Source organism: Scyliorhinus torazame, chromosome 1, assembly GCF_047496885.1.
Source record: "Scyliorhinus torazame isolate Kashiwa2021f chromosome 1, sScyTor2.1, whole genome shotgun sequence".
Taxonomy (NCBI): domain Eukaryota; kingdom Metazoa; phylum Chordata; class Chondrichthyes; order Carcharhiniformes; family Scyliorhinidae; genus Scyliorhinus; species Scyliorhinus torazame.
The window spans coordinates 126,288,598-126,301,436 of NC_092707.1; the positions used below are offsets into that span (position 1 = coordinate 126,288,598).

The 12,839-nt window shown below is 44.6% G+C and overlaps 1 protein-coding gene across 4 annotated transcripts in view; it reads right to left on the minus strand.

Moving 5' to 3' along the window:
• Positions 1 to 12,839, minus strand: part of LOC140411976 (transcription initiation factor TFIID subunit 12) — a 47,720-nt gene that overhangs the window by 7,629 nt on the left and 27,252 nt on the right. For 2 of the 4 annotated variants that reach the window (XM_072500783.1, XM_072500784.1), the window contains exons 4-5: positions 11,736 to 11,813; positions 1,176 to 1,311 (exon numbers count right to left, since the gene is read on the minus strand). In XM_072500783.1, the coding sequence (XP_072356884.1) occupies positions 1,176 to 1,311; positions 11,736 to 11,813 (214 nt within the window). The remainder of the gene's footprint in view (positions 1 to 1,175; positions 1,312 to 11,735; positions 11,814 to 12,839) is intronic. The other 2 variants (XM_072500785.1, XM_072500786.1) reach the window with 2 other exon arrangements.

The following is a 12,839-nucleotide window of genomic DNA, read 5'->3' on the forward strand; positions in this document are numbered from 1 at the left end:
GTGAAAAGCCCTCGTTGCCACATTCCGGTGCCTGTTCGGGTAGGGAGAATTCAGAATTCTCAGCCGGTATGGGAATTGAACCCGCGCTGCTGGCCTTGTTCTGCATTACAAACCAGCTGTCTAACCCACTGAGCTAAACCAGCCCTGTGCAGAGCGATTTGGTCGTGCAGGTCCACAGTTCCCTAAAAGTAGCAACAACAGAGGGGCCAAGATGATTAAGAAGGCATATGGCATGCTTGCATTCATCATCTGGGAAATCATGTTGCAGCTATATAAAATTTGGGTCAGGCCGCATTTGGAGTATTGTGTGCAGTTCTGGTCACCACATTATCAGAAGGATGTGGAAGCTTTGGAGAGAGTGCAAAGAAGGTTCACCAGGATGTTGCCTGGTCTCAAGGGTGTTGGCTATGAGGAGAGGTTGAAGAAACTAGGATTGTTTTCACTAGAATGATGGAGGATGAGAGGAGACTGATAGAGGTCTACAAAATTAATGAGGCGTAGACAGGGTGGAGAGTCAGGGGCGTTTTCCAAGGGTGGAAATATCAATTACAAGGGGGCATAGGTCAAGATGACAGGGGGAAAGTCTAAGGGAGATGTGTGGGGTAAGTTTTTCACGGAGAGAGTGGCGGGTGCCTGGAATGCACTGCCAGAGGATGTGACGGAAGCAGGCACATCTAGCAACATTTAAGAGACATCTGGTTGGATACACGAGTAGGGAGGAAACGGGAGGATACGGACCGAGTAAGGGCAGAAGTTTTTTTTTTAGTTAGGGCATCATGATCGGCACAGGCTTAGAGGGCCAAAGGGCCTGTTCCTGTGCTGTACTTTTCTTTGTTCAAGGGGTTACTATTCTTGATGAGGAAATAATGCTAGAAGCTACTATAATATGGTGTCTTGGCCAATATTTATTCCTCAAACAGTACAAACTGAAGATAGATCATCTGGTTTCATTCATTGCTGTTTTGTGGGATCTTACTGTTTGTAAATTGCCTAACGTGGTTCCTACATTACAACAGTGACTACTCTTCAAAATACTTATGAAAGGCACCATGTAAATAAGTCTATTTTTCTTTATTTGCAATTCATAACCAGCTGTACTTGCAAGTTTAATTTCAGGGAAGTATTAAACACAGCATTTAAAACACCAAAAGAGAAAGTATTACTTCAAAACATACCAAGGTGCAGTTGAACATCCTTGACTTCCAGTGTGTTTGACTTGCGGTGACGTGCTAGTTGACATGCAGCACTCACTACACTTTCAATAAAATCATCAGCAATCTGTAAAAGCATCTGCATGTGGGGGTACAAAAACTGCTTTTGATGCAAATATTCCATGTAGTAGAAACAGAAGCACATGCTCCTTACCTACAGACTCATGTAATTATTGGTACATCACAAGCATTATTGAGGCTTTACTTAAGATATTTCATGTATCCAAACCAAACACCACACTTTAGAACACCATTGCTCCCATGATCAGAGTATGATTTTGAATGCACAATATTTGCCTTGTAACTTTGCACAGGGGTCAAATACACTTGCTATGACAATTGGTTAATTCAATTGACATGAGCCTTCAGATAGAAGACCTCTATTAGCCCAGGTGACTGAGCTTATAAATTATAAATCAAGGATAAAAGTAATAGTTTAACAATAGGAACATATATAGTGTCATATATACGAGAACACCCAATTATACTGCAGTAAAACATAATGAAACAAGGGCTAACACCAAACCAAAAACGGGGCTCAGGACAAGTGATTAAAATACTTGGCCAAAGTGGTAAAGTTTTAAGGAAGTTCTGAAATGACAAGGAACGGAGATTTAGTGAGAGAATTCCAGAGTTTAAGACCTGGAAGGCATAGCTACTAATGGTGGAGTGAAGGGAGTGAGATATGAACAAGAGTCTAAATAATATTAGTAACCTTTATTAGTGTCACAAGTAGGCTTACATTAACACTGCAATGAAGTACTGTGAAAATCCCCTAGTCGCCACACTCCGACGCCTGTTCGGGTACACTGAGGGAGAATTCAGAATGTCCAATTCACCTAACAAGCACGTCTTTCAGGACTTTGTGGGGGAAAACCAGAGCATCCGGAGGAAACCCACGCAAGTTGAGGAATGCAGAGCTCTTGAAGGGTATGCAAGTATACAAGTTGTTCTTGGGTTCATGGCTGGAGCAGGTCAAAGAGGTAGGGAGGGGTGAAGTCTTGGAGAGATAAAAGATGAGAATTTTAAATCTGAGGTGTTGGTAAACCAGGGATTAATATAGGTCAGTAAATACAGGGGTAATGGATTAGACCGACTTGGACTTGGTTAAAATACAAGCAACAACGCTTTAGATAGGTTTTTGGAAAGTGAAAGATCTAAGGCTGCCAGGAAACCATTGGAATAGTTGAGTCTGGAGGTAGCAAAAACATGGATAATGCTTTCAGGAGCCAATGAACAGAGGTGGGGGTGGAGATAGACAATATTATAGAGACCACCCAATTCCACCTCAATGGTAGGATAGGCAGATTTAAGAACAAAGATAAGTACAGCACAGGAACAGGCCCTTCGGCTCTCCACACCTGTTCCGATCATGATGCCCTAACTTAAAAAAAACCTTTTGTTCTTACTCTGTCCATATCCCTCCCGATTCATGTACCCATCCAGATGTCACTTAAATGATGCTAATGTGCCCGCTTCCACCACATGCTCTGGCAGCGCATTCCAGGCACCCACCACTCTCTGCGTGAAAACCCCCTTCCTTAAACTTTCCCCCTCTCACCTTGAACCTATTCCCCCTTGTAATTGACACTTCCACCCTTGGAAAAAGCCTCTTACTAGCTACCCTGTCTATGCCTCTGAATTTTGTAGACCTCTATCAGGTCTCCCCTCAGCCTCCATCATTCCAGTGAAAGCAATCCTAGTTTATTCAACCTCTCCTCATGACCAACACCAAGACCAGGCAACATCCTGGTGAACCTTATTTGCACTCTCTCCAAAGCTTCCGTGTCCTTCTGATAATGTGGTGACCAGAACTGCACGCAATACTCCAAATGTGGCCTAACCAATGTTTTATATAGCTGCAACATGATTTCCCAACTCTTGTATTCAATGCCCCAACTGATGAAGGCAAGCATAACATATGCCTTCTTAATCACCTTGGCTATCTGTGTTACCACTTTTAGGGAACTGTGGACCTGCACGCCCAGATCCCTCTGTATGTTAATGTTCCCAAGGGTTCTGCATTTACAGTATAATATTATTTCATATCCACCCTGCAGGTCGAGACCGTTTAAAGCATTTTATTGGTAAGGCACACAAGGAAATACTATTTTCACAAAGCCAATGGCAGAGTGGTGCATCTTTATAATAATCTTTATTGTCACAAGTAGGCTTACATTAACACTGCAATGAAGTTACTGTGAAAAGCCCCTAATCACCACATTCCGGCACCTGTTCAGTTATACAGAGGGAGAATTCAGAATGTCCAATTCATCGAACAGCGCATCTTTCGGGACTTGTGGGTGGAAACCGGAGCACCCGGAGGAAACCCACGCAGGAAGAACATGCAAACACCGCACAGTCAGTGACCCAAGCCAGGAATCGAACCTGAGACCCTGGCGCTGTGAAGCAAAAGTACTATCCACTGTGCTAACTGACCGCAACTTTTAAATTACTTGCTGCGGTGCTATTCAAATCGCCTTTATTTTGATGACAAATTGTAGGTCAATGTTTAGCGCAAGACTGCCAACCCTGCAAGTAGAGAGCAGCAGCTTGTACACAGTTGGTGCAACATCTATCCCACATCCACTACAACTTGGTGTGTTAAGTTTATACTAAATTCGACATGAACAAAGTCAATTTCTGACAAAAAACTGATTTCTTCCATCCGCTCAAGTGAAAATTCTGACACCTTACAAGCAGTTTGGAATATTTATTTAAAAAAGAGTACCCAATTATTTTATTTCCAATTAAGGGGCAATTTAGCATGGCCAATCCACCTAACCTGCACATCTTTGGGTTGTGGGGACGAAACTAGCGCAGACACGAGGAGAATGTGTGAACTCCACATGGACAATGACCCAGGGCCGGGTTTTGAACCTGGGTCCTCAGCGCCCTAGGCAGCAGTGCTAATCACGGTGCTACGTGCCACCCACTTTTTGGAATATTCATGATTGGCATTTGTAACAGATACAAATGCTTCAATTGCTTACAATGTAGCATTGCTTATCTTTTGCAAGGGGAGATATGAATTCTTGTGAATAAGAGAGAATCTGTGTCAGCAATGGGTTTAAGGACTTTAGCACTACTGGGTGCTGTACTGTCTGAGGTGCATCTTTTGGATAAGGATGTTAAACTGTGGGACCCCATCTGCCCTCTTGGTGGGTGTAATATATCCCATGAGATTATTTTGAAGAGCGGGGGGGTTACTACGGTGTCCAGGCCAATATTTATCCCTCAGTCAACATCACAAAACAGATTATACTGTCATTGTCACATTGCTGTTTGTGGGTGCTTTTTACACACATGTTAACTGCCAAACTTCCTACATGATAACAGTGGCTACTTTTCAAGAAGTACTTCATTGGCTATAAAGTGCTTAGATACTGGCGGATCGGGTCCAGGCGGTTAAAATGAACCAGTTGCCGCGATTTCTGTTTATTTTCCTGACGATTTTCCTGCCAAAAGCATTTTTTAGAAACAGTGAAGGAATGATTACCTCGTTCATATGTTGAGGGAAGGTGGCCAGAATTAAAAAGTGCAGCATGGTAGCACAAGTGGATAGCACTGTGGCTTCACAGCGCCAAGGTCCCAGATACGATTCCCCGCTGGGTCACTGTCTGTGCGGAGTCTGCACGTCCTCCCCATGTCTGTGTGGGTTTCCTCCGGGTGTTTCGGTTTCCTCCCACAGTCCAAAGACGTGCAGGTTAGGTGGATTGGCCATGCTAAATTGCCCTTAGTGACCAAAAAAGGTTAGGAGGGGTTATTGGGATAGGGTGGAAGTGAGGGCTTAAGTGGGTCGGTGCAGACTCGATGGGCCAAATGGCCTCCTTCTGCACTGTATGTTCTATGTACAGAGAGGAAGGCAGGCAGGGGGTTTGGGTCTTCCGAATCTGATGTATTATTACTGGGCGGTGAATGTGGAGAAAGTACCGAGCTGGGTCAGAGGGGTTGATTCCCAGTGGATCAGAATGGAGGAGTGTTTGTGAAGGGGGACAGGATTGAAAGCGCTAGCAACAGCGCCGCTCCCGATGGCCCCGGGAAAATACTCGGAGTCCGGTAGTAATAGCTGCATTGAGAATTTGGAGGCAGTTTCGCCAGCACTTCGGGTTGGGGCAGGGTCAAGGGAAATGCCGATTTGGGGGAACCATAGATTTGAGCCAGGGAAGTGGGATGAAAATTTTCGGAGATGAGAGGAGAAAGGAATTAGGACACTAAAAGATTTGTTTCTTGGGGGTCGGTTTGCAGGATTGAAGGAGCTGGGAGTAAAGTATGGGCTGGAACAGGGGAAATATTTAGATACATGCAGTTTCGAGACTTTGCCAGAAAGGAGATACAGAACTTCCCGGTAGAGCTGGCCTCAACATTGCTGGAGGAGGTGCTGACGACAGGGGGACTTGAGAAGGGGGTAATGGCGGCGGTTTACGGGGCTATTTTGGAAGAGGAGAAGGCACCGCTGGAAGGGATCAACACAAAGTGGGAGGAAAAGTTGGGAGAGGATATGAAGGAGGGGATCTGATGGGAGGTGCTCTGGAGGGTGAATGCCTCCACCTCGTGCGTGAGGTTGGGGCTGATACAGCTGAAGGTGGTATATAGAGCGCACCTCACAAGAGCGAGGATGAGCCGGCTCTTTGAGGGGGTAGAAGGTGTGTGTGAACGTTACGGGGGTGGGGGGGACGCAAGCCACGTTCAAATGTTTTGGTCCTGTCCAAAGCTGGAGGATTACTGGAAGGAGGTTTTTTACGGTAATCTCTAAAGTGGTGCACGTGAAACTGGACCCTGGCCCTCGGGAGGCCATATTTGGGGTGTCAGACCAGCCGAGGTTGGAAACGATTGCAGAGGCAGATGTTGTAGCCTTCGCCTCGTTGATCGCCGGAAGGCAGATCCTGTTGGGATGGAAATCAACCTCTCCACCCTGTGCCCTGGTGTGGCGGGGGACCTGCTGGAATTCTTGACTCTTGAGAAGATAAAGTTTGAACTGAGGGGAAGGATGGAGGGGTTCTACAATTCATTATCCACTTTTGAGAATTGGATTACATTGAACATTAAAGGAGGGGGGGGGGGGGTTGGGGCGAGAGGGACTGTATGTGTTAATGGGGACTATGGGTGATTTCTGTTTCCTCTTTGTTATTTGTTTATGTTAACATGCGGGCTGCTGTTTGGGGGTTTGGTGGGAGGATGGGATTGTTGTTGATATGGGGATTGACATTGCATTCCTTACTGACTATTGTTTATTGTTGGTGGGTGTTAATTTGGGAGGAAATGTGAAAAAGGAGAACAAAAATGTTTTTTTTTTTAAAAAATGCTTAGATGTCCTGCAAGTTGTTTTTTCATTCAGAGGTACATAATGTATTTCCCCTTTACAGTAAAACAAATAACACTGTGAAAACAAGTTATTTTCTCTTGCAGGCATGAATTAGTACTGGAATTTCATTGATGGCAGGCCTCCTGTACTAGACCCAAATTATCTCTCTGCATTTGTAAACAAGGACAACAAATGTTGGCACAATTTAAGTCTGCAGGGACATCACAGCTGAGCTTGATACTGTTCTCAGCTGATGTCCACACATGTCCAACTGGGATCACGGAACAGAAGAAATAAGTGATTATTCCTCTGTTAATTAAGGGTACCAAGACCAATCCCAGATCCCCAATTGTTATTCTCATTAGTCAGGTAATGAAGCCCAGATTGGGACTCCTGCCTATGATTTTTGCGGGTTAATTACACACTGATTTTGTCAACTGGCCTCTCTGCAAAACCTTCATATAACATAATCACTGTTCACACAATCACTACATTAGAAATGACAAAACCTAGGGTTGTATTCCCTGGAATTTAGAAAGTTAAGGGATGATTTGATTGAACTTTTTAAAATATAAAGGGGAACAGTCAGATAGAGCGAGAAATTACTTCTGAAGCAAAATACTGCGGGTGCTGTAAATGTGAAGTAAAAACAGAAAATGCTGGAAATACTCAGCAGGTTCGGCAGCATCTGTGGAATAAGAAACAGCGTTTAACGTTTCAGGTCTATGACCTTTCATCAGAAATGATATCTGATGATTAGGGTATCTAGGGCTTGTGACAATATTGTGACATAGTATAAAAATTAGAACCAACCCTTTCAGGAATGAAGTTAGGAAATACTTCTACTCAAGAGCATGGTAGAAGTTTCAAATTCTCTTTTGCAAATAGCAATTGATGCTCGATCAGTTGTTAATTTTAAATTGGAGATTGATGAGAATTTAGTTAGCGAAGGGTATTAATGGGTGTGGAGCAAAGTTGGGTATATGGAATTAGGTTGCAGACCTGCTATCATGTAACCAAATGAGAGAATAGGCTCGAAAGGGCTAAATGGCCTATTCCTGTTCCCAACATTTTTCGGCAAAAACTGCGTTTTGTCTCTGCTCCCTCAAGAGTGAAACAAAGCCTTAATAATTTATCTTATAAATTCCACTATAAAATTTCAGTTATACTGGTACTAGTACAGCTCCCTCTAGTGAGAAGAAATGAAGTTTTCCAAAAGGGTAACTTTTTCACTTTAACGTGAAGGTAGACATCGTATGTTAGGGTAATTTCATGGGTATTAGTAGTGCTCATACCTTAGTTGGGTGATCCCTGATACTTAATGTCACTAACTCTTTGACAATGGCAGACTTTACAGCCAAGCTTGATAATTTTCTCATCCAGCGCCCACATACTCTGGATAGCCTAGAAATTAAGTTGCCAAAGTACTGTTCTAGTTGCATTAGATGAGAATGCAGAGTATTAGACCTTGAACCTTCTTGGTCTCTATGGTTCAGCACCATGAAGTGCATTAAGCAACTGAGCTACTGAAAGAACCTTGCTGAGCCCACTAGCTGATAACAGTATATATTTTCTATCTCCCTCTACAATGTACCATTTGATGAAAGAATTGATGGGATATGACTGAGAAAATGATTGAAGATAAATGGTAGTTCTTAAAATTATGAATTGAGAAATCTTGATGAAGATTCACAGTACAAGGATATCATCAAGGTTGAAGGAGTACAGGAGAGTTTTTTTAAAAAATTCACTCGTGGGATGTGCAAATCGCTGGCAAAGTCAGCATTTATTGCTCATCTCGAATTTCCTTTGACAAGGCGGTGATGAATTACCTATTTGACAATTGAGTGTCCCCCTTTCAGAGGATAGATGCAGAGAGTCTGGAGTCACATACAGACCAGACAGGGTAAGAGCATGATTTCATGACTGAAGCAGATAGGCTTTTATGACAATTACCATTACAGTTATTAGCTTTATATTCCAGATTTACAGAATTAAATTTAAATTTTCCAGCTGCTATGCATATGAACATACGAATATCCAAATTCAGAGCAATGGACCATTTGGCCCTGCTCTGCCATTAGGTAAGATCATGGATAATCTGATTGTGGCATCAACTCGACTTTCCTATTTACCCCCTCTACCCTTGAGACTCCTTTGTCAATGAAGAATCTAACTCAGCCTTAAACTGACTCTGTTTTGACTGCTCTCTGGGAAGAGAATTACACATACTAACATCTCTCACAGAAAAAAATTCTCCTCATCTCTGCCTTGGAGAGCCCATATTTTTGTACCGTGCCCCCCAGTTCTAATCTCTCCCATAAGACAAAACATCCTCTCAGCATTCAGCCGGTCAATTTCCCTCAGGATCCTCTATGTTTCAGTAAGATCACCTCTCACCTTCTAAACTCTACTAGATACAGTATCAACCTTTCTTCACAACATAACCTCACCCCACCATCCCAGTTATCAGTCAAGTAAACCTTCTCTGAATTGTTTCTAATACATTTATTTCTCAAGTAAGGGGACCAAAATGGCACACAGTACTCCAGATGTGGTCTCACGAATGCCTTGTACACTTTGCAGCAAAACTTCCCTACTTCTTTATTCCATTCCCCTTCCAATAAACAACATTCCATTTGCCTTCCTAATCACTTGCTGTACCTGCAAACTAACATTGTGCGATTCATGGACCAGGACACCCAGATCCTTCTGTACTTTATTTTTCTTTCATGACAAGTGGGCATCACTGGCAAGGTCAGCATATGTTGCTCATCCCTAACTGCCCTTGAACTGAGTGGCTTGTTGAACTATGTCAAAGAGCAGTTAAGAGTCAACCACACTGCTTTGGATCTGGAGTCACATGTAGGACAGACAAGGCATGGACAACAGATTTCCTTCCCTAAAGGTCATTAGTGAACCAGGTAAGAAGCGCCGACCTTTCCTAGGCTGCTGCCCATGGGGTAGCAGGACAAGGTACTATCGAAGGACGAAATATGGAAGGGTAGATTTTGGATATCTATAAAGGAATTGATGGCGTGGGAGGGAGCCCTGGTGGGGGACATTGAGCCTAAATTGGAGGAGGAGCTGGGAGACGAGTCATGGGTAGAGGCCTTGTGGAGGGTGAACGCACCCTCATTATATGCGAGGTTAAGCCTCATCCAGTTTAAAGTGGTGCATAGGGCTCAAATGATGGTGGCAAGGATGAGTAGGTTCTTTGGGTGGAGGTAGAGGATAGGTGCGGGCAGTGCGCGGGAGGGTCTGCGAACCATGTTTACATGTTCTGGGCGTGTCCAATGCTGAGGGGGTTCTGGCAAGGGTTCTCAGACGTGATGTCCAAAGTGCTGGGGGCAGAGGTGGTTCCAGGTCCAGAGGTGGCGATATTTGGGTTGTCGGAAGACCCGGGAATCCAGGGGGCGTGAGAGGCTGATGTTTTGGCCTTTGTCTCCCTGATAGCCCAGAGACATATTTTGCTAGGGTGGCAAGCGTCAGAGCCACCGAAAGCAGGAGTGTGGGTGAGTGACCTGGCAAAACTCCTGAGGCTGGAGAAGGTCAAGTTCGCTCTGAGGGGGTCGGCAGAGGGGTTCACACCAAGGTGGAAGCCGTTTATCGATTTCTTTAAGGAGGATTGAAGGGTCAGCAAGGGGGATGGGTAAGGGGAGATGTGGTGGAGGGTGGACGTCAGGGGGGGGGGGGGGGGGGGGATGCAGCAGTTTGAGTTGTTCTTCTGATTTTCTGTGTATCTGAAAATGCCTTGAATAAAATATTTTCTATTAAAAGAATTTAAAAAGTGGAAAATAATAAAATGCAAAATTGACAAAAAATATATGTACAATGTACAGCAAACATGGCCACCTAACCAAATCAAAAGATTGAGCAAACAAACATTTGCATGCACTGTCAGCAGACTACCCTAACCCCATCGCCCTTGGATACAACCACACCCAAATACACTTACAAATAGAGGCAAGGTAAACAAAAACAACTAAAATCTACTTCTAACAAAGCTAAACAAAACAAGAACTCTGAATTATTTATCTAAAAACAAGCTGCAGCCAGCCCTTCAAAACTTTTTTAGGTCAGCAGGGAGGCTCCCACCTAGAGTTCAGAAAAATGGTTAAAAACAACAAAATACTAAAACCCCATAAACCACTGCGCTCCGAAAGGGAGCTATATACTATCATAACAAACAGAACAGAACCACACATAGAACTAAACCACAAATCTAAACCCAAACTGTAAAAATTCAACCCCAACAACCCAACAATTCAATATGACCGTCCCCACCACCCAAACACTCAACTGCGCCCAGTCCGTGTTTCTTAACGAAGGAGTCGGTCACTCCCAGCGCATCAAATACATAGAGCGACTTTCAAGGGAAAGGACTAAGTCGGGCCGGGTAGACCACACCAAACCGAATTTCACTTTTATGCAAGGAGGCTCTGTTGAACGCAGCCCTCTTCTTTGCCAGTTCCACTCCCCCATTTGTAAAACCGGATGGGTGGCTCCCCCATTTAAACTCTCGATGCTCCTTCACCCATCTCAGGACCCACTCTTTCTATTTGAATATATGGAACTTCACTATTACCACACCCAGCGGATCTTCAAGACAAGGCCTCTGAAGGAGTGCACGATGGGCTCGGTACAGCTCAAGGGGGGGGGGGGGACATGGATTCCCCCTACCCCCACCATTGTACCAAATATCTCTGTGAAGTGCTCTGTGGGTGTCGGGCTTTCCATCCCCTCTGGCAGCCCCACAATAAATTGCCCTTGGTGTCCCCCCAAAAAAGGTTCGGCGGGGTGACTGAGATAGGGTGGAGGCATGGGCTTAAGTAGGGTGCTCTTTCCAAGAGCCGGCGCAGACTTGATGGGCCTCATTCTGCACTGTAGATTCTATGATCTCTGGATTGTTAGTACAGTAACATAACCCCTATGATACTGCACGCAATAAAAAGGTAAGGAAGTCAAAAAGTGGTGATTGAGTGACACCACATTTGAGTTTTAAAGCTTGTAAAGAATAATGGAGGAAGGAATGCAAAGAGTAATTTAATTAGGGGATGGCGAGTCAGCATAGCATTTATACTCAAAAGAACTGCCCAAGCACAAAAGGATTCTAAAGGGGATTTAAAAAATAACAACTTTTCCCACCACAAATAAATACTGCAGGGCGAAGTAGTACTTTACATTTTTAATGCTGTAAATTTGTGTATAAAGCTTACTTCTTCAACATCTTCATCAAGTTGCTCATTTGGATCAATCTCACGCACCAGGTCCTGCAGCTTCTTCTTACTTAAAACCTGAACACACAATTAGAACAAAAGATGTAGAAAATTCATATTAAGTCCTTTGAGTTGACAATTATTATGGCTGGGGGAAAGAGTTGACAATTATTATGGCTGGGGGAAGGGGAATTCAGTCCTATACACAAAAGTGCCCTCAAGATATTTTCCTGTTTAATTAAGAGACAATACTTTTGGTTTAACATGTTACAAATGAATTAATGTCTCAGCTTGCTCCTTCAGTTAATCATGCAATGTGTGATGTGTACGACTTCCGGTGGCGGCTATGAGGGAGTAGGTCGCACATTTGGTGGCTCCCGTTTCGGTCGGACTTGTGGACCTGTTCCCCGACTTTTTTGCGCTTTTGAGCGTGAAACTGGAAAGCAATAGTACTCAGGCACTGAACCCATACAGAGTTGTATGGACTTAAGAAGCCAGAGGGACCGTAAACAGCAGAAGAAGTGGTCAAGCAAGGGCACGATGGAGGCTGTGAGAGAGACCAATATGGCCGATGTCCAGAGCAAGGCGCCGACAGCCCAGCCTACAATGGAGCAGCTGCTACAGGCTATGCAGGAGGGCTTATTAGCTCTGAAGCGCGATAACTTCGAGCTGCTCCAGAAGTCGATGGACCGATTGGAGAAAAGGCTGGATGATCAGGCTGAGAAGCTCCAGAAGCTGGAGAAGACGGTGGAGGAGCAGGCCGACTTTCAAACGGTGGTGGACGTGGAGATTCGGAGGTTGAGGGATCAGGAGAAAATGCTCTTGAAAAGGCTGGAGGACCTGGACAACAGATCTCGCCGGCAGAATGTAAGAATCATTGGCCTCCAGGAGGGGGCTGGATGCTGCCGCGTATGTGGAGGGTATGTTTCAGAAGCTGCTGGGGAACGAGGTGTACCCTCGCCCGCTGGTGGTGGACAGTGCAAGGGGGTCCCGCACGAACGATGGTGGTCCGGTTCCACAGGTACCTGGACAAGGAGCGGGTTCTGCAATGGGCCAAGAGCACACGAAGCTGTACTTGGGACAATAGCACCCTGCGTGTTTCCC